The sequence below is a fragment of the Microtus pennsylvanicus genome, chromosome 3 (genome assembly GCF_037038515.1).
Source record: "Microtus pennsylvanicus isolate mMicPen1 chromosome 3, mMicPen1.hap1, whole genome shotgun sequence".
Taxonomy (NCBI): Eukaryota; Metazoa; Chordata; class Mammalia; order Rodentia; family Cricetidae; genus Microtus; species Microtus pennsylvanicus.
The window spans coordinates 84,933,516-84,959,565 of record NC_134581.1 but is presented as its reverse complement, the minus strand read 5'-3'; the positions used below and the strand labels follow the sequence as shown (position 1 = coordinate 84,959,565).

General features: G+C 47.7%; 2 protein-coding genes and 1 long non-coding RNA gene across 4 annotated transcripts in view; 2 read left to right on the top strand and 1 right to left on the bottom strand.

Moving 5' to 3' along the window:
- Nucleotides 1-14,586, top strand: part of Cdon (cell adhesion associated, oncogene regulated) — an 87,587-nt gene extending 73,001 nt beyond the window's left edge. The window contains exons 19-20 of one of the 2 annotated variants that reach the window (XM_075966391.1): nt 9,689-9,948; nt 10,529-14,586. In XM_075966391.1, the coding sequence (XP_075822506.1) occupies nt 9,689-9,948; nt 10,529-10,689 (421 nt within the window). In that variant the 3' untranslated portion in view covers nt 10,690-14,586. The remainder of the gene's footprint in view (nt 1-9,688; nt 9,949-10,528) is intronic. The other variant, XM_075966390.1, reaches the window with a different exon arrangement.
- LOC142847224 (uncharacterized) lies at nt 4,410-6,430 on the top strand. The gene is made up of 3 exons (XR_012910128.1): nt 4,410-4,944; nt 5,036-5,063; nt 5,176-6,430. It is a non-coding gene; the product is annotated as an uncharacterized LOC142847224 (long non-coding RNA).
- An 849-nt stretch (nt 14,587-15,435) lies between the features above and the next one.
- On the bottom strand, nt 15,436-24,483 carry Vsig10l2 (V-set and immunoglobulin domain containing 10 like 2). The gene is made up of 12 exons (XM_075967529.1): nt 24,402-24,483; nt 23,042-23,392; nt 22,547-22,822; nt 20,760-21,035; nt 19,997-20,245; nt 19,171-19,431; nt 17,492-17,782; nt 16,855-17,151; nt 16,127-16,249; nt 15,815-15,839; nt 15,655-15,707; nt 15,436-15,539 (listed from the first exon to the last, which is right to left on the bottom strand). The coding sequence occupies exons 1-12, from the start codon at nt 24,481-24,483 to the stop codon at nt 15,436-15,438; spliced, it is 2,388 nt and encodes a 795-aa protein (XP_075823644.1).
- Between the last annotated feature and the right edge of the window lie 1,567 nt (nt 24,484-26,050).

Here is a 26,050-nt window from a genome sequence, read left to right as displayed (position 1 = left end):
GGAGAGGAGAGACTGTTAGACATTGTTGTAAGCAAACTTAGCTTTTGTCCCAGGAATGAGGAAGCAGGGGATGAAATTCTAGAGTTGCTGTCATCATGACTCTGCCGTTGTCTGATAGGGGCCCCAAAAATTTAAATTAGGACTGGTGAGATGGCTCCACTGGCTAAGGTGCTTGCTGCCCGGCCTGACTACCTGAGTTCAGTAACTAGGACCCACTTGGTAGGAGGAGAGAACCGACTCCCACAGGTGTCCTCTGACCTCCACACATGTGCCATGTCCCACGTATGCATACCACACCGACTAAACAAACATTTTTAACAAGTTTTTTTTTAAATGAAGATTCCAAATATGTAAACATTTTTCAAAGGCGAATGACCTGATTGGTAATTGCCAGGGTGGTGGACGTAGAAATAAGCAACCTAATAAAGCAATTCATTGAGAAAAGTGATGAATTTGGTTTCTAGTACCAATGGTTGTTGCTGATCCGGGGAGACAGGCAAGGATACTGTTGTTTGGGTGGAGATACTGGGACTGCAATACAGATGTAATAACATCGGTTGCAAAGTTTTCCAGGCTGTACCTATAGCTGCAGTTTGATATTTTTAAAGGAGACAATAACCTTGACTGGCTAATTTTAACCCATTACTTGAGCTGTTGATTTGCTTTTATTTATTTTGGAATTTAATTACTCGATGTTGCTTATTATTTTTTTTTTGCTCACCACCTTGGTAATATTGTCAAAAAATAAAAGAAATGAGGAAAGGAGAGTGAGAAAGGACAAAGAAGTTGTGTTCATCTGGTAGACATTTGCTGCGGGTCTGCAGTGAGCCAGAGGTGCGGGGATACAGGACTAAGCCAACGGGCTCATCCTGCGTACATGGGGCTCATGGTCTGGTGTTTTTCAAAATGACATCATAAAGATTAATAAATAGTGAAACTAGGTCTTCTAAAAAGAAAAGAATAAGAGATATTAGAGCTCCCTAAGCGGAAAGCATTTTGTTAACGATGAGGAATTTACAAAATGATGTAAAAGGGACAGGTTAGGTTTGAAGCTTTCCAGGCAGAGAGTACTATTTATGTGGAATCTCTAAGTCAGGTTGATGTTCCTAGAAACTATTTTTAAAAAGGGTCAGAGGAGAAAGGTTAATGAAACCACGTCATTCAGAGCCACAGCAGGTTCGCGAAAGATTTTTAAACAGCTCGTCACCAGCTAGACCTACAGTCATCAAGAACACTGCAGGCCCTGTTTGTGAAGTGAGAGGCAGAGTGGGTGTGGGATTTCATAAATGAGACGCTAGTTTGTTGAAGAGCTGGGGAAGGGTGAGTCTTGGTCACCAGTTGCAGTCATCTCCCTAGGAGTCAGCTTTGATGAAGGCTCCTTGCCCAGCAGTGTGCTATAGGACACCTGGTGTTAGCCCTGGCAGTGTCTTCTCTGTTTCACAGGCATTTACGACCAGGCAGGGCTCATTTGGAGTCTCTCTGTGCAGCATCTCACCTGCCCTGCAGCTTGTTCCTCCTTTTCCTCTGCCTTCTCAGGGTTAAAACCCGAATGCATTTCTTAGAGCAGGGCTTTTAAGAAACCGGTTGTTAGTAACCCTCAGTCAATCCCTTTTCTCATCCCTCTATTTTAGCAGTGACTCTGAGGAGCAAGGGTGACGCTATTGACCTAACTGGAGTACTGATAGAAAAAGATCTGGGAACAAACCAGGTGCAGAGACACGTGCTTTTAATGCTCGCACTCAGAGGCAGGGGCAGGAAGATCTCTGTGAATCTGAAGCCAACCTGGTCTACACAGTGAATTCCAGAATAGCCAGGGCTATATGAGAAACCCTGTGTCAAACAAACAAACAACAGCAACAACAACACAACGGAACAAGTAAGAGGGAAGGCACCCTAGCCATCTGTGGGAAAACTGTCCCAGGGCTCTGTGGCATGTAAATGACTGTCGGCTCTCCTGTGTTCTCTTGACTCGAAACATTTTCTGGATTTTAGTGCTGTGTAGAAAGAGGCCTGTTAAATGCAGCCTTACAGGGAGCCTGTTTCCTCCACTGAAAATGTAACTGAGAAACCATTGTGCCGTTCGCATCCCCTCTGCTGAAGACAAAATTGAGAAACCATTGTGTTGTTCAGCCTTTCAAGAGTTAAACAGATCGTAATCAAATAAATCAAATTCTTTCTGCCTTTCTCTTCTCCTCAATTCAGACAGAAGAGTACAGTTCTGGATATGCAATCAAATGTGGTTTGTTAGCTGCTTGGCTGGTTTAATGGGAAGGAACTGACATTAAATTGGGCCCATTTGCCATCAGTCTTGATCATCTGTAGGAGAGAGTAGAGGAGACACTGATGAAATCCACAGATGAGTGAATAGAGGTCCCATCAGGAAAGAAGGAGAGATTAACTTTAAGGGTCCTAGAGAGACTGGAAATGGGCAGGAAGTAAAAATCAGCATGAAAAAATGTCTATAATTCATCTGGGGGGAAAAAAAGTGCAGGCTGAATGGCTGATAATCAAGAGAAAGAAAGTCACTGGGGATAATGTCTAGAAAATCAGTTATTACAGATGGCTGCCAAGTTTTTGTGATAATCCTAAATGTCTGTGTGTTCTCGGTCTGGGAGTACCCTTCCACAACTGATGTCAGCTGCGTCTGTGAGACGCAGAGATGAAGCGAGGATATTAAGTTATAGAAGGAGTCTCCGGCGAGGTTCGATGGACCCAGGTGGTTGTTAATTGTCTAGCATACTTAAACTCTTCCTCTTAGTGGGTAATTTTTTATAACCCAGCCCCTCTTCTATTTTTGACCACTTAGCAACTTGAGAACTATCCATAATGCTAAAGAAGCACAAAAGTCAGTATCCAACAGTGCAGACAGTGAGAACCGCCATAGCCCTGCAGGAGGGTCATCACAGTATCTAACAGTGTAGACAATGAGAACCGCCATGGTCCTGCAGGAGGGTCATCACAGTATCCAACAGTGTAGACAGTGAGAATGAAGGACGTCATGGCCCTGCAGGAGGGTCATCACAGTATCTAACAGTGTAGACAATGAGAACCGCCATGGCCCTGCAGGAGGGTCATCACAGTATCCAACAGTGCAGACGGTGAGAATGAAGGACGTCATGGCCCTGCAGGAGGGTCATCACAGTATCCAACAGTGCAGATGGTGAGAACCGCCATGGCCCTGCAGGAGGGTCATCACAGTATCCAACAGTGCAGACGGTGAGAATGAAGGACGTCATGGCCCTGCAGGAGGGTCATCAGAGCGCTGTTATACAGCAGCTCAACTGCTCCCACAATCCAGGAGTAGAACAGCAAGTAAGAGAGCTCGCAGTGACGAGAGGAAACAGCAAAGATGAACTAAATATGAGACAAACTGCCACCAAGATACTGTTATGGAATTCTTCAGAGCACAGGTGTGAAAATAAAGGTTGACTATTCAAGGATTCATGAGTCTTTACTCCTTGCCTTCAAGGCTAATCAAGAGTACCACTGACTGGCTTAGTGGCAGAATACTTGCTTAGCATGCATGAGATCCTGGGTTCAATCCCCAGGACTGCAAAGAACTTGGGAAAAGGACTTTCTGTAAAACTTGTCCTGTCATCTGATCAGAGTAACTGTCATGATTATGCTTAATTATATCCAGCCTTGTAATCAGAAGTGAAATACTTCTTTAGAAGATATTTGTGTGTATAGTTTTACAGAAATAGCTAAATTATGTTTAACTAACTACTCACACGCCTTGTCTCCCAAATGCAAGCTTATACAAATGGTCTCTTCTCTTTTTCATTCCATTTGTGCTGTTCCTGTGGCTGATTACAGAGTATTTCATTGTTCCTGTGATTCCTACAATAGTCATTTTTCTTTCTCCTAAATCCTCAGACAGGTGGGAAGGTTGTCTTGTAAACTGGCGAGTCCTAGACCACCTGGGCGCTTACTGGGTAACCCAGACTTTGTATAGACAGGAGTTCCCTTTACTTGGTGCTGATACAATTAAGACACCGAGTTTCTCCGTCTGGAGACAGCTCTGCAGAAGCGTCAACTCCACGGTTGGCAGCACTACATTTGAAGGCTGTGGAGCCTCGGAGTGTAAACGTTGCTGAGTTGTGTGAACTGTAAAGTGCCTTTTAAGAGTCTCAGCAAATGTTCTGTTCTTTTTCACTCTGTGGAGATTTGGTCTGTTAATTTACATATTCCCAGCTACTCTGTGGGTTTTGATTGCCTTAGAAAATGTCTGAGAGCATGTTCAGTGACAGACTCGCCTCCTCACGCTGCACCTGGTCACATTCAGGAGAGAGGTCGTATCCCTCTATGGCCCATGGCCCATATTCTTTTATCTCTGCATGCCTAGCCTAAGTCCCAGATGGTCTCGTGCCGACCGACACACAGACATCTGGAAGCACACTAACCGGAAAGCGATGGAATTGCTTACATTTGGTTAGCTAAGTGGTTAATTGCTGATTCTGAGTTAAGATTCAATGTACTAGAAAATTTTAAGTCAGTGTGGTTTATCATGGTGAAATCTGGATCCTAGCTCCTAGCTACTTTACAAATGTGTATTATATTACTGTCACCCCCTCTGATGAAGGAGCGTTCAGGATGGAGTTTTTGAGTTCCTGTTACTTACATGGAAAGCATACGCTAAGGGAGTTGTACCTTTCTTTCCCCTGCTGAGAATCTCGTTTTTGAATGTCTTTTTAATACCTGCCTGTGGCACACTGCCACCGATGACCGTCCTTGTAGAAGCTGACCCTGTTCTTCTGTCTCACTGACCCTGGTCCTGCCCTGTGTGTGTAACTTCCTGCCCCTCTGGCAGAGGATCTTTAGAAACCATGGTGTGGAAAAGCCCTTAGACTTCACTCAGGAATCCCATCTACAGCCTGTTTTAAATTCAAGAAGAGCACAGGACAGAGGAAGCCAAAGGGAAGGAAGAAGGCCTCTCACTATCTGGTGAGTCCCTGGCATTTTATTACTTCAGCATGATGCAATTCATTCACATTAGCTCTGCAAACTAATTAATATTTGTAATGTTTATTTACAGGGAACTGCCTTGGTTTTTTCAGATTCTGGTAAGCATGGCTTTTCTTTCTCCCTCAATTTAATTTGACTTCTTTAAAATGAACTTCTCATTCTGTTTCTTCTTTGTTGTCTAAGTTCCTGGCACCTTCCATTAATTTTCAGATTCCTGCAGAGAAAGGGAAACAGGAGCCTAAAGTTTACTTAGCACCTGTGACACAATCAAGGTCAAGTATCTGTGCTTTTTGTCTTATTGTCCTTAGCTGTCTCCTGTGACAGTTGAGGATAGTCATTCACTGACCTCTAGACAACTCTGACATCAACAGATAGTAGAAAAGTATCTAGCCAACAAAATAGCTATCTATTGAACAAGGGTGGACAATCAGTATTGTGATGCAAACAGCCGGAGGATCAGTGTGCTGGGTCCTCCTGCCTTAATATCCATTTCTTCTTACCTCCTGGGGTGTGGACTGTGAGCAGCAGCTTCCAATGAGCCTGATGATGTTCCTTAAGAGCTTGCTTGCTGGAGAAAAGGTATATACAAAAGCCCAATTTTCTAATGTTAATAATTATTTATTTTACATTTTTTAAGTCCTTCCTTACTGTATTTACTATGTGCTTGGCACTGGGCTTTATGACTTTAGCTACACTACCTTTCTGCTGCTACTTGTTCCACTCTGTATTTTCTCTCTTCTGTGTGTTGACACTCGTTTTCCTTCAACCTGGAAACCTTCAACACCACTGTATTGTCACTGTCTGCCAAGGGTCGAAAGAGGGGTCAGATCCCCTTGAATTGATGTTATGGGTTGGTTGTGGGCCACCATGTGGGTGCTGGGAACTGAGCACAGGTCCTCTGCTAGAGTAACAAGTGCTTTTAATGGCTACGCTATCTCTCCAACCCCAACTTGTTTTCTTTTGTTCTTGTTTAATGCTTGACAATATTTCTTTTTCATATATGCCATATAACTGGTTTAAACTCTAGAAAAAGTTTTCTTCCAGAAAGGATTTACTTTTATGTTTGGCCATATAGTTAGATCAGGGCCAAATCACTTGAAGCCCAGCTAGGGTTGAACAGATGTAATGCTGAGTTTTAGGCTTTGTAAAAACCTAGTCTAAAAGCTGGGAGATGACCCAGCAAGGAAGAGTGTTGTCCACAGAGATGAGGACCTGAGTTCAAACCCTAAGACCCATGCAAAAAGCTGGACACAGTTGCAAGTGTACTTATGACCCCAGTGCTAGGAAGGTGGAGACAGGGGGATTGCTGTGGTTCGCTGGCTGCCAGCCAAGCTCCAGATTCCGTGAGAGACCTTGTCCCAGAAGAAAAGGTGGAGAGTGATGGAACAGACACAGAACATCCTCTTGTCTCCGCATGCACACAGGGCCATATGTGCCACACAGACATACATATACCACACTGTTTCACATATACACACTAGGCCCAGCCTATTCCTGATTCACACTTGCTTTTAGGAGATGGTCCTTTGAGAATCCCATGTCAAAGCCTATGTGTGTTTCCAGGTCTTTTCTGGCAGGCTCTGAACTCCAGTATTGTCTTCCTAGCCCCAACGATGCTTCTGAAAGCTCAGCTCAGCTCCTTAGCTCCTCCATTCTTGATCTGCAGAGCATCATCTGCACTCAGTTGAGCAGGTACATCAGTAGCAAAGGGAGGCTGAAGGTCAGGTTCACACTCACTTCTCGTACCCTTAGCCATATAAATGCTTTAATAACTCCTGATACCTTGAGCAAATTTAAAGTAAAATTCCTTCATCCTTTTAGGACAGATATTCTGATATAAACTAAGCAGCCAGAGCTGGGAGCCTAGAATTTAAATTTTAAGAAATTCTTTCAAACCAGGTGGTGGTGGCACACGCCTTTAATCCTGCCCTTTGGGAGGCAGAGGCAGGTGGAGCTCTGAGTTCAAGGGAAGCCTGGTCTACAGAGCAAGTTCTAAGATGGCCAGGGTAATAAATACAGAGAAACCCTGGTGGGGGAGGGAGAAATACTTCCAGTTAGTCACAGCAGCCATACTGATTCCCCCAACCAGAGATGTTTCTGAGTTTAAATTCCCCAGTTCCATAGTTGAACCTAATGCCAGGTCCTCAGCTATGAAGTCAGTAGAGCCAGACACAGCCTGGGAAGTACATGCAGTAGCAGCAGCAGCAGCACTTCCTTCCACATCCCAACCATCAGCTGCAACTCTGGTTTGCTTGTTTGTCTCCTCTGCTCTGCTGGGAACAGGACCTCTGCTGTTTTTACCTTGTTTTTCCCAATGTCTACCACAGTACATCACAGTTGGAAGGATCTTCTGCAGGAGACCCTCATGCCCGTTAAATTCTCTCATAGTAGTTTGAAGCTAGAAAGATTTTCCCTCGACATCACCCCATGTTTTAACATGTTCAGAGTCTGTGGGTACCATGTACCACTCAGTAGTCCGCTTTGGAGTCCACTGAGTATGAGAGCCGGAGAGGCTAACAACATACTGCACTGTGGGAGGAAGACATTGATCACATGAACACTGTTAAAGTTCTGAGTTGAATCAAGTAGCCAAGAGAGCAAATCAGAATTAATACCATACTCTTCTGAGAGGTGACTTGTCCAAGCCAGGGCTCTGGTTCCGATTCTAGTACATCCATGTCTATACCTGCTTGTAATTTGGGCCAGTTGTAGACCTGCCTGGGAAAATGTGGGTCATATTCATATTTTTGCCATATTTTCAAAAGTTAATTAGATCTCTAGTGTCCTTTAACTGTGCAGTTAGTGTATTTTTTTTTAATAGAAGTTGGGTTTATTTAAGTTAAGGACTTGATTTCCTGACATGCCTCTGTTCTCTTTCAGGCTTGTCTGCATCATCTTGCTCAGAACGGGTCTTTCCAATGGCTTGAGCCAACAGAACTGGACCCTTTCCTAATTTTTTGTCCCAGAAACCTGCCCTGCTATGTGTAAAAAATGAAAATAAAAAATTCTGACCTTTATTCTTTTGAATGACCTATTTCTAGCACATTGCCGTTTTCTTCTGTTTTCCTGTCTGCCTTACATAAAAGTCCATCGTTTTCCAGCTTTTCTTAGTCCCCGTTTTAGAAATTAAGAAAAATGTACCAGGAACAGAGGAACAGCTTGATCTTACAAGTGGCGATGATAAAATATAGACAATTTAGCACTGTTGGGAGGTAACTGGAGCAGGGAAGCTGAACTAGAACCTACCCTTCAAAGGCAGACTGGGCTTCTCCGGAAGGCATTCTCCAGTCCTGGGGTAAGGGCCCAAGAAAGAGCGTGTCAGAAGACTGAGTTCAACGGCAGTAAAACAACCAGCAAATTCAAGGGGAAATGAAGAAGAATTGGGGTACGTCCAAGGAAACAGGATCCTGGTGCTTCTTGGGGAAACCACGAGACAGTGGAAGCAGATCGGGAGATGGCCCGAGCATCACCACTAGCAAACAGTGGCATTAAGCAAATATTATAATTATGTTCAAGCATTTACAGGAGAATAAACACTCAGGAAATGAACGTGTGGATGTTTCAGCTGTGAAAAAATCCAAATGGAAGCTTCAGGGCTGAAAAGGCACAGGAAGTTGAATGGCAAATGTGCAGGGTGAATGTGGCAGCCATTGCAGGAAACAACAGAAGAATCGAAGAACGAAAAGGTCGAGTCAGGATCTACCCCGTTTGAAAAGACACTTCTTAGCTGGAGGCAGGAAGTAAAGGTCGAATGGAATTGAAGTGAAATGTTCAGTGCTGGTAAATTCCAGCCACTTAGTTCTACAATGGGGAAACTATCTTAAAACTCCTGGCATCCAAATGGCTAGTCTCTATCCGGTTTCCTCCAAGGCTGAGAGGAAAGCCACCTGTGATGGTTAATACTGACTGTCAGCTTGACAGGGTGAAGCATCACCTAGGAGACAAACCTCTCAGGCGCGGCTGTGAGGGAGTTCCTGGCTTAGGTTAATGGAGGTAGAAGGACCCTGAATGTGGGCAGTACTGTTCTGTGGACTGGAGTCCCAGCTGAATAAAAGGGAGAAAGCAAATGAAACACCAGCTTCTTGGCTTCAGATGCAATGGACCAGCTGCCTCCAGCTCCTGCCGCCATGCCTTCCACACCGTGGTACATTGTCCCCTTGGACTCAGAGCTGGAATAAACCTTTCCTTAAGTCGCTTTTGTCAGGTGTGTGGCACAGCAAAGAGGAAAGGAACTGATGAGCCTTCTGGGTTCAAAGCTGTGCTTTTTTATTCCGACCGTTGTCCAAAGCCATGCGTTTTTATGCTGACCGTCATAAGGTCATCCCTCTTATGCGGCCACGTGTCTTAGCTTTCCATCCTTCCTTTCTCTCCCTCGTTCCTTGCGGTAGCTGGTGTTTCTTGCTCCTGTGTTCTATATCTGGGAACTAGTTAATGAAATGGGAGATGTCTGCTGGCAGTGAACTGGGAGGAAGTACATAGCTTGGGTCATCACAGGAGGTTCTGCCCTTAGGTTTGCCTTCGGTGCATGTCCTATCGTTGTCCACTATTGCTAGCTTTCAGAGTTTTCCTATTTCAAATTGCAATGAGCTGATTAGTTATTTTTTAAGCATAATTCTTAAGAGTTTGTGAATTTAAAATATTCATTATACTTTTAAATGAACTTATTATAATTATTGATGTCTCTAAACACTCAGTTCTGTTTCTTCTCACTCAAACTCTGCAGGTGTTTCACCAAAACCAGCGCTCCCCTTCCTGTGGTCCCAGTGGTAGCGCCTTATCCTCAGGATGGTCTGGAAATGAAGCCCCTCAGTGCCGTGAAGGTACCCGTGTGTCCAGCTTCCACAGTTCCTGACTGTGGCCAGTTACCTGAGGAGAGCATCAGGGACGGTGTGGCACCAGCACCTGCCCAGCACACCTGCTGTCAGGACACGCTCAGTGACATCAATTCTCATTCCACAGACGATACAGCCGAGTTCAGCAGAGGTACAGGGAGGCGTTTAGTTTCTGGTCTCCAGTGGGCTGAGAACTTTATCAGGAAGTTTTCTACCGTCAACTCACTGTTTGCTAGCAGACTGGGTGGGAGCGTTGGGAACTTCAAGAAAAAACAAGGATGGATAAGAGACGCTGGGAAATTCTGTTATTACATCCGGTAGCTCATGTTGTCTCTTCCATCTGAGCACTAACCAAAACTGGCCCTGCTTAGCTTGTGGAATCGGATGAGCGCACACATTCAGGGATGGATTGCAGTAGATAGCTCAGGCTGCTCATTCCATTGCTTTAGGGGATGAGCCCTGCTTTTCTCTGGCTCGGCTGTACAAACTATAATCTTTCTGTAAAGCACTATTTGTAGGGGCTCTTAAGAGGATCATTTTAATCTCAAATAACTTATATAGTAAGTGACTCGAGAGAATTGTTTTTTTAAATGTATTCTTCTTCCTCGGATTCAAACCAAACTTAAGTGGGACTTACTTCTTTGTGTTCCTTTATTATTCAACTGTTTTCAGAACTGCTGTGTGAAGACCGTCTGTTAGTCTATAATCTGCCCAAATCTCGTGTTTTTCAGGAGATAGCAATGGCCCTTCAGACGCAGAGGACAGAGCTTTAAGTTGGGATCCTCTTATCTTGTCAGCTGTCGTGGAGGACTGCACGGAGAAGACAACATGGTCTCCTGGCCTTCCTCTAGAGGGGCTGCCAGTGGTCCTTCGGCAAGCCCAGGAGACCTGAGAAAGTACACAGGCCTCCTCACGTTCCCACTGTAAGCCAGTGACTGTACAGCACAGGCTGGGGACAAACTGTGTGAAGGACATTAATTCAAACCAGAGAAAACCGTTATTTATTTTTGTAGTAGTAATGTCATGAATGTATCTTAAAAATGTGTGCCCTTTTATATTATTTATGTCTTAAGTATGCCCTTTTCATTTCTTCTTCCCCTTCAGTGGGACCCCCACACTACCGCCTATACTTTCAGTAATTGGGAGAGCATAGGGATCATTCTGTTTTCCAGAACCTTCAATGGCAGTAGGAACTTGTGCTGGGTCCCGTCTTCTGGCCCAGTCAGTTGTGGGGAGGAGGATTGCCCAAGCCATTTGAAGTTTGCCATCGTCACCCCCAGATAGAAAACTGTCACTTATCCCATGTTACCAGACTTTTAGAGAACTTTTAAAATCAACCACAGTTGTGATCTTATATTTATAATAGCAAACCCAACTGACAAATTTTATGGCTGCCCTCCAGAAAAGTACTAATACTGACTTAGTTTCTCTCTCCACCTGGGTACAAGAAATGATCAACCTTCTGGGTAGCAAATTAGCCAGTGTTATGAACAGAGAGGCATGTAGGGCCTGGTTGGATTGTTGGATTGTGTAGAAGGGGAACCAAGTTCAGAAGGAAAATGAGTGCCTTCGTGGTCCACCGCTTTAATCACGTCAGCTTACAGATAGGGCGCCATGTTTGCAAGGGTGTGTGCAAAATCAGGCTTGTAAAGGGATAGCTTGCAAGGAAAGCTGCCACGTGCCTCAGGAAGAAGGGACCTAAGCGAGCTCTGTATTCCGTAGTGCTCGTAGTGCCTCACCACTTGAAGACGGTCCCTTCTGTCACTTCCAGCATGCACAGTGTCTTGGATGATAGCAGCAAGCATGGTGGGTCAGCCTTCCGCCACTATGGCAAGTTACCTGAGATGATTATCTTACTCAGGAAAAGGTTCTCTTGGCTCACAGTTTCAGAAGTTCCAGTTTGTGATTGAATGGACCTGTGGCTCTGGGCCAGTGCTGAGGAAGCACATTGTGATGGGCATGCATGGGGGGGAGCAAGATAGCTTATACCATAAGCCTGAGGCACGGGGAGAAAGGGAAGAGGAGCAGAGTGTACACACCCCCTCCAAGAGCATGCCTCTAGATCTGGAGCCCTCGCACTTGTCCCCTGTTCAAGCCTCTACCACCTCCTAAACATGCCACCCTGGGCACCAGGCCTTGGGAAATGGAGCCAAACTATAGCAGATGGCAGGGAAGGCTAAGCTTGAGGAAAAGGTTTAGGGGCGTTTTCTGACATTTGTCTGGCTGCCATCATTGTGAACTCAGTCTTTGGTCCATAGAGTCTCTGCATCACAGTTACTGTTTTCTGAGTGGCAAGAACATTGCAGCTATCTTTGGAAGGCTTTTCTCCATGTGTAGAACAGAAACCCCAGGCACCACAAATGTACTTCATAGCTCAAACCAGGCCCTGATGGATCACTGCTCTGTTTTTAAATGGTGTATCCCTTGGGGTGGGGCGAGGGGGAACGACAGAAAATCATTCTCCTTTGTGGAATCCAACAATTGCAGGATACGTTTTGTTCTAGTTGCCCACAAATCGCAGTGGAAGAGAATCAGATTCTGTACTAATCAACTCTGTGTAGATGTGCCAGTGTTCCCTTTCACACATTTGTATCTTTTATAAACAGAGCTGTTAGTAGGTATGTGCTGTTTCAGCAAGGGCGCTATGCAAGTTACTCCTGGTAGAATGCAGCGACTGGAATTCCATAGCTGGGTAGTAGGGCTGCTGGAGAAGCAAGTTCTTTGATCTCGGGGTTCATGTCTGTAGCGTACGAGATCTGTAGTTAGTTTTGGAGACAGTTAGCTGCAGCCCTTACATCTGTGACTAGCAAAGGACAAAGTCCTAGTACATGTGACATAGAGACATACTGTGTGTTTTGCCAGTCTAGTTAGAACAAAGCTGTCTCATCTCGGAGTGGGGGTTTAGGAAAGCAGGAAGCAGATGTCTGTGGGCGGTCAGTTTGTTGTGACTCGTAAAGCTTGAGCTTTAGGTCAGAAACTGCTTTTAAAGATTGAATTTGACATGGGGCTTGCCCATGATGAAGAGAAAATGACTTTACCTTTAGGGCAATCTCATTGTGGACTGCTTTATTTATGATAGTAACGCTGTTTTAAGTGTTATCCGTTTTATTGTATTTTATTTATAAAAATGGCTTTATATATTGAGATATATAAATATAAATATAAATCTATATAATTGCTTTTATATTTAGGAGTTTGAATTCTCCTCAGTGTGAGTTTCTCTGAACTTTCATGCCCTGCACAGTCACCAAAAGTGATCCTAGCAAGTGTTGCTTCCCCCAGGAATTAAGAGGCCATAGGAAAATAAGGGGGTGGCATGCATTTGTGGGGTAACTACTGTGTTTTAGACTCCGTTCGTTAGTGTTATCCAACGCCTACAGCAAGCAGAGCAGGCATGAAATTCCCGGCTCACGCATGAACAAAAGGCTGCACTGGAGCCATTTCCCCGGTCCGTCACCCGTGTTCCCATTTCCCTGCTCTCTGGAGGTGTTACACTCTCTGTGGGACCAGTCCAGAACGTGGGCTGTTGGATCCCTACTGCGTTCTTCCTCTGCAAGTCTCCTGCTGCAGCTAGTGGGGCTTACCCCTGTCCAGACTCATCCCAAACTGGCAGAGCAGAGCCAAGTACTCCATCTTCAGGAGTCTCTCATTGACATCCCGCCCTAGCCCTCCCCCCACTCCTACCCTGTCCCTCTCCCTCCCCCCATGGAGGTTTGACCTTCAACTGACCTGATGACCATGAAGTTGGTAGGTCCTCTTCATGTTTTGGGTGACTGTTTAGCATTAAACTTACTCGAGTCCTAGTGAATCATGTCGCCGCTCCCTGGTTGTGTTCTTCAGTTATGTGCTGACTCTGGGGATAGGTACTGTACAGGGTACGGGTTAATTGCATTATTGAAACTGTTGGTGTGATCTCATCATCAAGTGGTTTGCTGGATTCGCTTTGTATAGACTGAATCTCTGAAGACCAAGGCATCGTACCAGGCTGATCCTATCACTTCTCTCCGCCAGCTTCAGTGCTGCCCAGAAACTGTTCGGAATTGTCTTTACCTGTATTGCTCGCTCTTACAGCCTTGCCTGTGAGATGCACATTTTGTACTATATTGAAAAGTATGTTTTATTTTCCTTAAAGTTGTGATATTATGTTTGAAATTGTACATACTTTAAGTGATGTAGTTTTGACAGGTTTTATTTTGTTGATATGATTTTATATTAAAAGAGAATGCTGCTTTCACACACAGTAGCCCTGTGAAGAGGGGTACTCGTGCACTTGTGTGTGCACAAAGTAGCCCTGTTGCTTGTTTCTAGGGTATGTAATGTCCTGTTTGGAGACTTTTCAGAATCTCCACCTTGTTGCTCTGCAGCTCCCCTGTGAACACCCAAGGGCCCAGCCACCTCTCACTTGTCCTATCGAGATTGGGAGGGAGCAGAATCATGGGCAGCTGTTTGCTAGGGAAGATAGCATCGGGTAGACAGGTGGATGGGGAGAAGCGAGGTGAGAGGAAGCCCTTCTTCCTTGGGGTGTCTGTTACTGCAACCTCAGGATCCTTGGAGTGTAACTCCAGGATGGACGCAGCACCTCCAAATAAACTTGCTTCACCGCTTTGAATAGTGGAAGTGGTTCATCTTCCCTGACCAGAAAAACAACAGAACCCTCCCCATCGGGTGTGGCTGCCGTTTTGTACTTCATTTCCCATACTTAAATAAACGATTTTTTTACTCTTAGACGCAGTCCTGAGAGCTGTGAGGAAAGCTGAAACCCTTTCTAATAAACTCGAAGTATGTGAGAACCAAAGAAACTGAAGTTTCTCCCAGCTTTCTGTCTCCCGTCAGGCGCCACTTTCCTTGTTACTGGCAGATCAGCCTTGGCTTTGCTGCTGTTTTCTTCTCATCCGAATCCTCTGCGGAGGCAGCTCTGAGTCCTGATTCTTCCAGTCAGCCAAACAAGCACTCGCTGTGTTTCACCCAGATCACACACGCACACGCACACTCGGAGCCAGGGACTCATGCTGGCAGCTAGCAGAGTGTGACTTTGGAACAACCCTCACTTTCTGTCAGCCAGCTCCCCCAGGCCTGGTGGCTGGAGTGTTGCGGAACACTCTGCTGGCGCAGATTCCAGAAGTCTGACCACTGCTGGGTCAGAGGTGTCCCTAAGCTGCGTTTCAGCAAAGAAACACATATCTAGGCACCTGGTTCTTCCTGCCAGTAAAACAAGGTCCAAGCAACCAACTCAGAAGTTTGGAATTGAAATGATGCTGCAAGACATAGATAGAATTGCGCTAGGAATTGCTCAATCCAGCGCCTCCCTCATCCCTCTTCTCGAAAGAGCTCAGAGCTGTCTCTTAGTGTCCTGGCACCAGGGACATTCCCTGTACCATATTCAGCTACTCTCAGATGCCTTCCATGTTTTCTTCAGTTGTGTAGTGTCCTCTCTCTGCCACAATCCGGCTCAGGGTCACTTTTATCACGTGAGATGCTGCAGCTGGGACACATCCACTTCTGCAGTTGGGATATTGAATGGGAGGTAGTTGGTATCTGCGTGTTGGATGGGGAAAGGAGAGTTGCCTCCTTGCTTTTAAGACCACAGTCTGATGGGAACATTCCACCCTTTTTGCCTTCCCTCAGCCTGTTTGCACCGTCATTGAACTGGTGTTGCAGTCACCGTGAGGGTGACTTTCACTGGTGCCTCAGTGGATTCTTGCACAGGGTCTGAACTTGAGGTGGTAGTTGCTGTTTCAGTGCCTAGAAAGGGCACAGGTGGGCAGAGAAGAGCAAGCAGGGGTGCTGAGGCCACTCTTGGGACAGCACAGAACCCAGCTCTGGTCTCTGTGTAGCCATTGGCACAGACGCTGCCTACCTGCTGGTGCCTCAGTGCTTTCCCTGGATCTCCTCTGATGCTGCCTGTGCTCCCTGTGGTGGGCAAGGGAGAGAGGAGTGTCAGAGGGTTCTGTACCTTCCTAGCCTTCCTTCCCAATTCAGAAAAGTCCAGACCCCAAAAAGATAGGCTGTACACTCACATGGGAACAAGCAAGCGGCTGAGGTCTGTGGAGAGAAATGCAAGAATATTACTTGTCCAATGCAGTGTAGACCCCAGGAGAATGGCCCTTCCCTTCCTAATGGGCTTCATGCAGAGTCTCAGAAACCTAGGGGAAATGGCCTCAGAGCTTGAGGCTGGCTGGGGTCTTGACTGTCAAAGGATGACAACCTAACAAGAGGAGAGACTAGATTCCCCTTTGGGTAGGTCTACACCAGACGGCCCTATGGGGTCAACATCTACACCAGGCGGCCCTATGGGGTCAGCAGCCCATCCTTTCATTTTCCCCACTCACAGGGGAAAGTGTGTGGGTGCCGAGCAGCATACTGGAACACCAGCAGAGAGATCGCCAATGCCACCACCATTCCTGTGCCTGCAGCACCCAGTACAGCGGGGTAGGCACTGAAGGCAGGGTCCACTAGGAGGTGAGAGCATGGGTTGTATTAATTAGCAACAGTGGCCCACAGGGCACGGAGATGGTACCCTGCATATCCCAAAGTCTCTGCTGCCTATTGTGGGAGGCCCGCGGAATGTGGTGGAGTTCAGTTCCTTCCCATTGAAAGAGGTGATCTGGCTGCCTGGTGCCAGCCAAATACCCATTTCTGGCAAAAGATACATAAGGTTACTTATCTTGATGCATCAGGCCTGAAGGGATAATATATATAGGCCACGAAGTAAGGAATTCCCAGGACAGAGGGAGCAACAGGAAGCTGAGCTCTCCTGTTCCTTGAGAGGTAAGACTGAGGCACAGAATGGGCTCCTCTTAACCCCTAAACATCATTCTCTCTCCAGTTTCTTCAGATTGAAGCTGGAGTAGGTCTGCTCCTATGCCTGGGTTCTGCTGAGCTGCCCAGAGAGATGGTAAAGGATAGTAGGAAAGAACGAATAGATGCATACATAGGCTAAGGGGCCCATCAGGATGGAGACAAAGGACTGGAGCAGGATACCCTGTGAAGAGGAGGATAGGTCAAGTTTCAGTTCTTTGGGGAAAAGGCAAGTTCCTCCCTGCTGCCAGCCCAGCACCTGGCGTCTTCACCTCCGAAGGATGTCCTGCGGTGTGGTGGTTCATAGCCAGGATGCGGAAGGCGTAAAGAACTCCTGGGTCCAGCCCTCCCAGACGCCGGTCCCTGCTCTCTGGCTCGATGTCACTAGCGGCTACCTCCCAAGCACCAGCCTCTGAGCTGGAGACACTGGCCCTCTGCTGTACCAGGAAGCCCGTCAGGTTTCCGGGGCCGTAGATGGCCCACTGCAGCTGCACCTCTCTCCGTTGTCGCCTGTAGGTCAGGCGGCTGATGGTGACATTGGGAGGGGCTGGATACCCTGGAGGTGAGTGAAGATGGGGATACATACAGGCATCTGCCTAGCAATAGCTATGTGGGCTTCCCCCATGGATGGAGAGTCTGCAGAGAGGACAGACAGGATGGCGTATGTATCCCTAGGCGTCTGTAATCTCCACTTTCCCTTTGATAAAATGAGTGGCGTTCCATGTGCCTGTATTTGAGATTCCACCAGATTCACACTCCCATAACCAATCTGGTCACTTTCTGGAAGGTGCCTAAATTTTGGAGAAGGTAATTTCCAAAGCCTCCTGCAAAGCTCTCTGCAGCCATCTGTCACCTATGTCCCTTGCCACAGGAGCACACACCCCCTTTACACTCACTCAGGACCTCCAGCAGCACACTCTGGCTGCTATTGCCCACGGCATTGTGGGCCACACACTGGTAGGTGCCCCTGTGGTGTGCTGGGTCAGCATCTCGGACTTGAAGACGCAGGTGGGTACCCTCGGGGTGTAGAATGAATCCATAAGCACTTTGTTCCAAAGGCTGTTGCTGGGGCCCGAGCCAGAGGAGCCGAGCAGGTGGTGTGCCCTGCTGGAGAGCACAGCCCAGCCAGGCCTCTTCTCCCTCTAGCACCGACACTCGGGGTTCAGCCACTGCCAGCTGTGGGGCTTCTGCAGAAACAGAGAAGATGATGCTGTAAAAAGTAGCTGCCCCCAGCTGTTGGGAATAGCTGTTGGGAAGCCTGAGTGAATAGAGAAGGCAGCTTTTCCTAAGCTTCTCGGCCCTCCTGTTCAGACTTCTGATGTGGTCCACTCCGGGTTCTGCTGGTCATTGCAGTGTTCCTGAGTGATCCTCCACCTTCCCATCCCAGCCTCTGTTACTTCAGGCAGGGGTCCTGCTTACTCATCTCCATCCTCAACACCTAGCAGGGGCCTCCTTCCTGCAGCAGCCTGCCATCTCCCGGCTGGCACTTTGCAGAGCCATAGGAGGGATTCTGAAGGCCCCTGAGAGTCAGGTGCCAAAGGATCTCTTGGAGTGGGATTTCTGAGTCTGAGGCATCAGGAAGGAAACATTTTGAGCTGAGGATCTCCTTAAAGCCCCCTAAAGTGCACTAGTCTCAAAGACTTTGGAGAGCAAGTGGAGAACCATTTTGTGAGACCTGATGCATGCAATAGCTCCTGTTTGCTTTCCCCACCTTTTAAATCTTTCAGTTTTGAACTCTTGTTTTCAGTTGTTCATAGACTGAGAAGGGGTGGGTGAAGACGGGGAGTGGGGGACCAAACTGTAGATAAAGCAAGGGACACAAGAAGAGAGGTCTTTGATGCCTGAGGCACTGAAAGTCAAGAATATGGCCAGGCACCTCCCTTGTGCAAACGATCAAGTGAGAAACACAATCGATGGACCCACACCATCTAGTCCAGTGCTGCCCCATCCCAGACTGTAGCCGGCAGCCACGCATGTCCACTGAGCACTTGAAATGAGGCCAGATGTACGGTAAATTACAAAAATGCTGCATTTTCAACATAGTGTGAAAAATGTTAATTAACTCATAAATAACATTATTACATGGGAATGAATTTTAAATAATTAAATGTTTTACCTCTTAATGTTTTAATGTGGCAACTAAAATTATATATAGCTCATATTATATGTTTATTAGACAACACTGATCTTGACCAAGTTCTCTCGTTTTATGGATTAAAAAGGGAGGGGGGGCTGGCAAAAATGGCTCTGTGTGAAGGAACTTGCCACCAAGCCTGAAAACCTGAGTTCACACGGAATCCACATGGGAGACGGAGAACATTGACTCTCACACATCGTTCTCTGTCTTGCCAGGCAGAGAGTGGCAAGGGCACACACACACACACACACACACACACACACACACACACACACACACACACACACGGAAATAGTCTGAACTCCTGGAGAGAAAGTGAATCAGTCCCTCTCTTGATTCACTTCTCAGCACAGCACTGCACACCTCCAGAGCCCCTAACCCTGGTTCTGAAGGGGTCCCCATGCCCAAACCCCAGCACCATGACGGGTTCCTGCTCACCTAGCCTTAGCCGGCAGTGGGAACCAGGGCCTTTGAGTGGGTGAGAGCCCCGGCAGGTAAACTCTCTGCCTGCCAGATCGCTCTGAGCCTGTAGGAGGTAGACAGCTGGAGAAGAGCTGGGCTCACCCAGGGACTGCTGATGTTCGTCCAGCCAGCTCAGCATGGCAGGAGGTTCACCTCCAGGCCACTCACAGCTCAGCATGATGAACTGGTCACCTACTGTGGCTGTGGTCCCACAGGTGGGGCTCCTGGGAGGTTCCCCTGGAAAGGAGCGATGGGATCTTGTGGGCAGGGGAAGGGCCTGGCAGACACACTTTTCCCCTACCTTTCCCTCCACTCTATCACATTCCTTGTCATTTATCCAGGGCTGACCGTGTGGGAGGACAAAGGCAGCAGCAGACGCTGAGCAGCTATTAAAGTTGGTGAGCACTAGATTATAGGTGGAAAACAGTCTTGGGCTCTGGGTGGTCTTTGAGACAGAAACACATTGCAACCCTCACTTGGGCATGGATGCACAGAGGAGAACACAGAATAGAACATTTGGCGAAGACAGCTTTGAAGTCTATTTCCAGATCAACATGTAACAGGCAGAGGCAGAGTGTAAGATTGAGGGTGTCACGGGTGGAGGCAGAGGAGGGCAGAGAACATGATGGACAGGAAGCTGAGAACGGAGTGTTACCATCTCTGTGTTCCCTGAAATGCCTGGGAGTAGGAGATCCAGAGCTTAATCCCAGACCCCAGGTCCTTCTGGGTATCCTATGATTCATGCCCACACTTTCTGGAGCCAGCACTACCAGGGTTCTGGGTGTTAGCTGTGTCTACTTACAGAGAGTGACCCTGCAGAGGATGGGCTTGGCCAGGGTTGGGTGCTGTCCCATGCAGGTGAAGATGCTGCCATTCGGAAGTCCAGTGGCTGTATAGCTCCAGGTGACATTGTTGGGGGCAGTCGGGCCAATCCCTTGGGGCCCTTCCCAGTGAAGCTGGGCTTTTGGAAAACCCCCAGACCAGGTGCAGAGCAGAGTCACAACCCCAAGGGTGGGGAGCACAGCACAGGAGGGCTGTCCTTTGGGGGGATCTAGGTAGAGAGGTGGGTGAGAAGGAGCTGAAATGGCTCCCCTGTTAGTGCCCAGAAGGCCTGGCCCAGGTGGGGGCTTGGAGAACCGGGGTGACGAAGGGGGAGAAAATGGAAAGAGGGGGGTTGGCAAAGAAAATATAGGCCTTTGAGTCAAGGAACAAGGAGTTCAAGGGCTAGGCAGTTCGGAGCTCCTGTGGGTTCGCAGAGGCCCCATGAAAGGCCTTTGGTCTTCATGTTTGCCCCAGGAATCTTGCCTCTCTGTCATTGCAGTGCCTTCTCTGTGCCTCAGTCCAGGCCTTGGGACCATGGGAGTAATAACTTGGAGAGGGTACTAGGGAAGTCTAGGAGCTTCCTGTCCCCCGGCTCTTCCCATCACCTCCCTTGGCCTTTCTCTAGACACACCTTCCCCAACTCCAATAACTTTGACATCATGTCCCCCAAGGTGGCTGGAGGCTGCCTGAGCAGAAGCCTGGGTAAGCTCCAGATTTGGGTGCCCTCCCCATTCAACACTCACAGTAGATGGTGAGCTGGACAGTGGACTGGGTGTGGATATCTAGGTGGCTGTTGTGGGCCAGGCAGGTGTACAGGCCTGTGTGGGTGCGGCTAGCTCTGGCAATGATGTAGGTGGGTCCAAAGTGGACCTGAGAGTCATCACGGAACCACACATAGTGACTAGGAGGATTGGATGCAGCAAGGCAGCTCAGGGTCACCTCTTCCCTCTCACTGGCCCAGAACCCGTCCTCAGTGAATCCCAGGGGCTCCACAGTGATCACAGGCTTGTCTGGACCATCTGGAGGATAAGGAAGGTTCGTCACACCTCTCCATTCTTTGTCCTTTTGTTCGCTCATGCTGTTGTTGCTGATTGTCTTCACCCATCCTGGGAGCACGTAGTACACACTGGCTAGCTGCAAGCCTTGTTCCCTGTGTTAGAGCCTCCGGAGACTGGGAAGACTGGGACATAGGCACGGTACAGCACAGAGTGGACAAGTCTCCAGGAGACAGGAGCCTCATATTGTGGGAACTGAGCTTGGCCTATAGGGTTGGATTGAAGCAAGGGACCTACTAGGCAGATGATCAGTAATGGTTGACCACTCCAGACTCCAGAAGGAAGGAAACAGAGGAACAACATTCTGAGCAAAAAGCCTACAGCCAACACTATTCACCTCACTGAGTGGCTGCCCTCCCTTCTCTGGATTTCCGAAATGGGGCTCTCCACTCCTGCCATTCTTTCCACCTTCCAGAAGGGAGAGAAGTCTGCCTTCCTCCTTCACCCTGCTTCCCCTTCTTTCCCCAGCTCTCCTGCTCACGCTACTGCACCCTGTCTTCAGTCTGCAATCCCCACACGTTATCTAGGTTACTGGAAGGGCACCATCAGTCCTTGCTCCTTAAGGTCTCTGGACCAGTGGGCAAGGCAGCATTTTTAAGAATATCTGTCTCCAGAGGGAGAGGGAGAGAATTAGGAACTCAAGACGAGTCTGGGCTACACAGTGATTGAGGCCAGCCTAGACTAAGACCTTGTCAAAAAAAAAAAAGCAAGCAAACGAATAGCTCTCTCTCTACCTAGACCACCGCTGTTGGGGTCATTGTGTTGTGGGTTTAAATTTACGATGATCAAATCTTAGCAAAAACAACCAAATTCAATCAAGCAAACCACACACCAGTTTTTACTTTAATATTTATGTCAAGTAGATATATCTAGAACATTATTTCAATATCTATTCAATTTAAAAGTTAGCACTGTGCTGTTTTATATTTTCTTACTTCAAATGGGTTTTTAAAACCTCGGGTGCATTTCCCCCTTATTTGTAGAGCTCAAATTGGCCACATTCTCAAGTAATCAGAGACACTTGTGGCCACCATAACGGGCACTGGAAGTGGCTTTTTGTCTTCCTCCGGCCTTCACTTTCTGGTTTCGGACTGGCAGCTCTTGGACCAGCTTGCTGTCCTCTTTGCTCTATGGCCCTTCTCCCTGCTCCCCCAGGGGTCTGCTGATCAGTTAAAGCCCCACACACTCAAAACAAAGACCAACTTTTGAGGTCACTCCCCAAGTTGTAAGTAAGATCATGAACGTGAATAGATGCCCCTTTCCTGGAAAAACAAACTCATTACTTTCAAAGGTTCAAAACCTTGACGTGAGAGACACATTTGGCCCCAACGGGAAAAGCACCCTCCAATGTTTGGAGTCTCCGGGGGCGGGGGCTGGAGCACTCTTGTGAAAGGATTTGGGAAGCTCTAACATGGGACCAGAGGCCAAATTTGGGTAGGTAGGGGCCAGCCAGGTCCCGACTTTGTTCTACTCACAGATGACATCTAGGAAGGCCCCATCGCTGCTCAGCTGGTTGATTGCATTGCTGGCACTGCACCTGTACCAGCCAAGGTGGGTCCGGTTGACTGGATCTAGCTGGAGCCTGGGCTCTGAAAGGCCCACCAGGACCTCCTCAGGTCTTTGGGGTGTGTGATGGCGCCAGGAGAAGGTCAATGGCTCTGTGCCCTCCCTCACGGCACATGTGACCACCACGGAGCCGCCTTCTATTGGGGATGGGTCACTCAGGTGCACCCGAGGCTTGGACACAGGCACTGATTAGAGAAAGAGAGACCTTGGGTTTGTTACATGGACCCTTGTCCAACGGCTCATGCCCTGCTGTCCATCGGCTTTTCTGGTCACTTGATTTGGAACACCCCATTTTCTAAATCCCAGGATTCCCCACTCGCGGGAATTAAATCTGGAGCGCACCACGCGCCAAGAAGTGCATGCATAGAAGCTGAAGGCTGGCGACAACAGCCTTGGCGCCTCACCCAGCACGGCCAGTGTAAGATACAAATAGGTGGTGTGGACTTGGCCATCGGATACAAGCAGGGTCTGGCATAGGAAGTGGCCACGGGCACTCTCTCGGAGCTCCTCTATCACCAGGCTGCTGTTTCTCAGACTCACGACTCCCAGAGCTTTCGCCCTGGACTCCACTCTCGAAGAGGCTCCGTTGGTGACTGCCACAGGTTGAAGAGCCAGGGAGCCCAGAGGAGTGAAGCTCCAAAGGACCGCCACTGGGGCTGGCCCAGGACGGCAGTCTAGTTCCACAGAGCTGCCCCGCACTCCTTGGATAGACAAAGCCTCCTCTCCAGGGTTGTTGGAGGTTGAGTGGGGTTGGTCTGGGGACATAAGAGACAACCATAATGTCTATGTTGTCCTAGATTCCAGGGTGTATTCCACCCCATTATCTGAAGTCTGTTTCTGGCTCTGTAGGTCCAGGGAGCCCATTGGGCTTCCGGGAGACTGTGAGGGCCAGTAGGCAAGATTTATGGCAAGTAGGCAAGAGACAGTCCCAGAGGGAATCTGTGGGGGTTCCCTGTTTAGTGCTTGGAAGGGAGTTTAACTGACATAAAGGGGCATCCTGGAGCAGAGTCTCCCCCTCCCACCTTCATGCCAGCCTGTCTACCCTCTCATCCATCCATCAAACCATCTGCTAAAAATACAAACTCATGGGCTCCTCAGACCAATGAGTAAGAAACCCAGAGTCTGAGAAGGGGTCAGGGACCGGGAGTCTGTTTTTTGTTTATTTGTTTGTTTTCAGATTTAGTGTGTTTATTTGTGTGTGTGCACACATGTCTGTGTACGTATTGTGCACTTGTGTGTTTGCAGGTGCACATGCAGGAACCAGACGAGGGTATTGGATCCCTCAGAGTTGGAGAGACAGATGCTGGCAGGGATGCCCAGTTTGTTACATGAGCCCCGGCATCCAAGCTGGGCTCCTTATGATTGCTTAACCAGCAACCCATTTCTCCATCTCCAAAACAGGGTATTCAACAAGCATCCTAACGTCAGTCTGATTAGACTGGTGACAATGGCAATCCTGGGGACACAAGAGAGCTAGACAGGGTCTGGAAGTTTCTCTGTAAGGATTCCAGGCTAGGACTCTAGCTTCCTCAGATCCTATTGTGGCCCAGGGAAAGGAGAGCAGCCTTTGCCAGTCCACCCAGCTCCATTAATTTGTTAACCAATCATGGTGCAGCGCATTAAGGATTATAGTTAGTACATGTTAATTAAATGTCTAGCAGATGGATGACGTGAAAGAATGCCATCAAATGACCACGAGTGTGCAAAAGGGAAGAAGTAATGGGATGCGAGAAGGGGATAGGAGAAGGTCTGAGCGTCACTCACCTGAGGCTCCTGGATGCAGTAGGCAGAAGAGTACCAGGAGCTGGCAGCAGAAAGGTCTGTGATGGGCACTCAAATCCAGCATGGCCCCATCAGGCCACTTGCAGCTCCTGCCTAACTCTTGAATCCCTCTCTTTAGGGCACAGGAGTCCTGGAAGGATGGAGATCAGGCTCAGGTTGCCAACCTCAGCCCTCCTGATACCCCTGCTCTCCTATTACCCTGATAACTCATGAATTATTTACCTGATAATTCACCCTATCCATAGCGCAAGGTTGGTGAGGGGCAGGCATGACAGAGAGGACCTTGGCCCCTGCATTTCCCGCTGAGTGGTACCAGAGTGTCACCAATTGCGGTGGTGAATGAAGCCTCCAGCCTCAGAACCTGTCAACTGTTCCATGTTGGGCTTCCAAGGAAGGACGCCTAAGGTTTAACATGTTAATGAATGCCATTCATCCCTTCCTGGGTTGTCCCCATATTTTGTGGGAAACTAGAGGTGTAGGAAGAGGAGTCAAACAGAGATGAAGGACTATGGGATTTCAGGAAGTTTCTAGCTTCTTGGAACTTTGGTAATTTCATAGATAAATGGGATTACACTCTAAGTTACAACATATTGTGTATGTTACATGAAATTTATATCAATGTGTGGTGGACATTTGGATGCTAGTAATTTTCTATTTCTTGATTTGGGTAGGGTCACAGTTCACAAAGCCTTAAAATTTTATGCACTTTATGTTTGATATGATTTACACATGTACACATATACAGGTGTATGTATATATACATGTACATATATACAGGTGAATCCTGCCTAGCATGCAGTAGGTGCACCATTGTCTGGAGCTACAGCAGAACTCAGCATTTTGTTCTCCAGGGTTCTCTGACTCCTCCTCTTGTGTGTCTCCTATCCCGTCCTGCTACCCTCATGGTGTTTGAATGACAGTCTGAGACGGGGTTGGATTTTTCCATTCTCTGTGGCAGGGTTGAGGGGAGGGTGAGATTTCTGGACCCCAGTGAGAAGGGAGATCTGATGTCTGGTGTCAGGTTCGGTGACAGGATCGCTGTCAGAGGCAACTGCTAGGCAGTGGGGTTCAGAGATACTCTGACCTTTGTAATTTTGCCCTAGGACAGTAGCCCTGTGAACAGACCCTGTCTCTTCCCATAACCCATGGGCAAGGTTTCCTATCCCCCATCCCCTTAGCCCAGGTAGTCCTTGAAAAATCTGATTCCACCTATGTAGTGAGAACAAGTGTGCCTGATCCTAGAGACTAGTTCATATGGATCACTTGTTTTGATCTCTGACATGTTTCTCAAAGCAGGATTCTTCAGAACTCCATTAGATGCTGGAGAGACTGCGCAGTGACTAAGCACCTGCCATGTAAGCCCGAGGCCTGGAATTTAGATCTACAGAATGCATGTAAACGCCACATGGGCATACCAGCCCACCTGTATGCTGTGGAACAATGTTTTTGGACACTGCAAGGATTTGTCACTTGTATTGGTTCAATAAAATGTTGATTGGCCAGTAGCCAGGCACGAAGTAGAGGTGGGACAACCAGACTAAGAGAATTCTGGGAAGAAGAAAGACCAGACAGTTGCCATCCAGACACAGATGAAGCAAGATAAGAATGCTACACTGATAAAAAGGTACCAA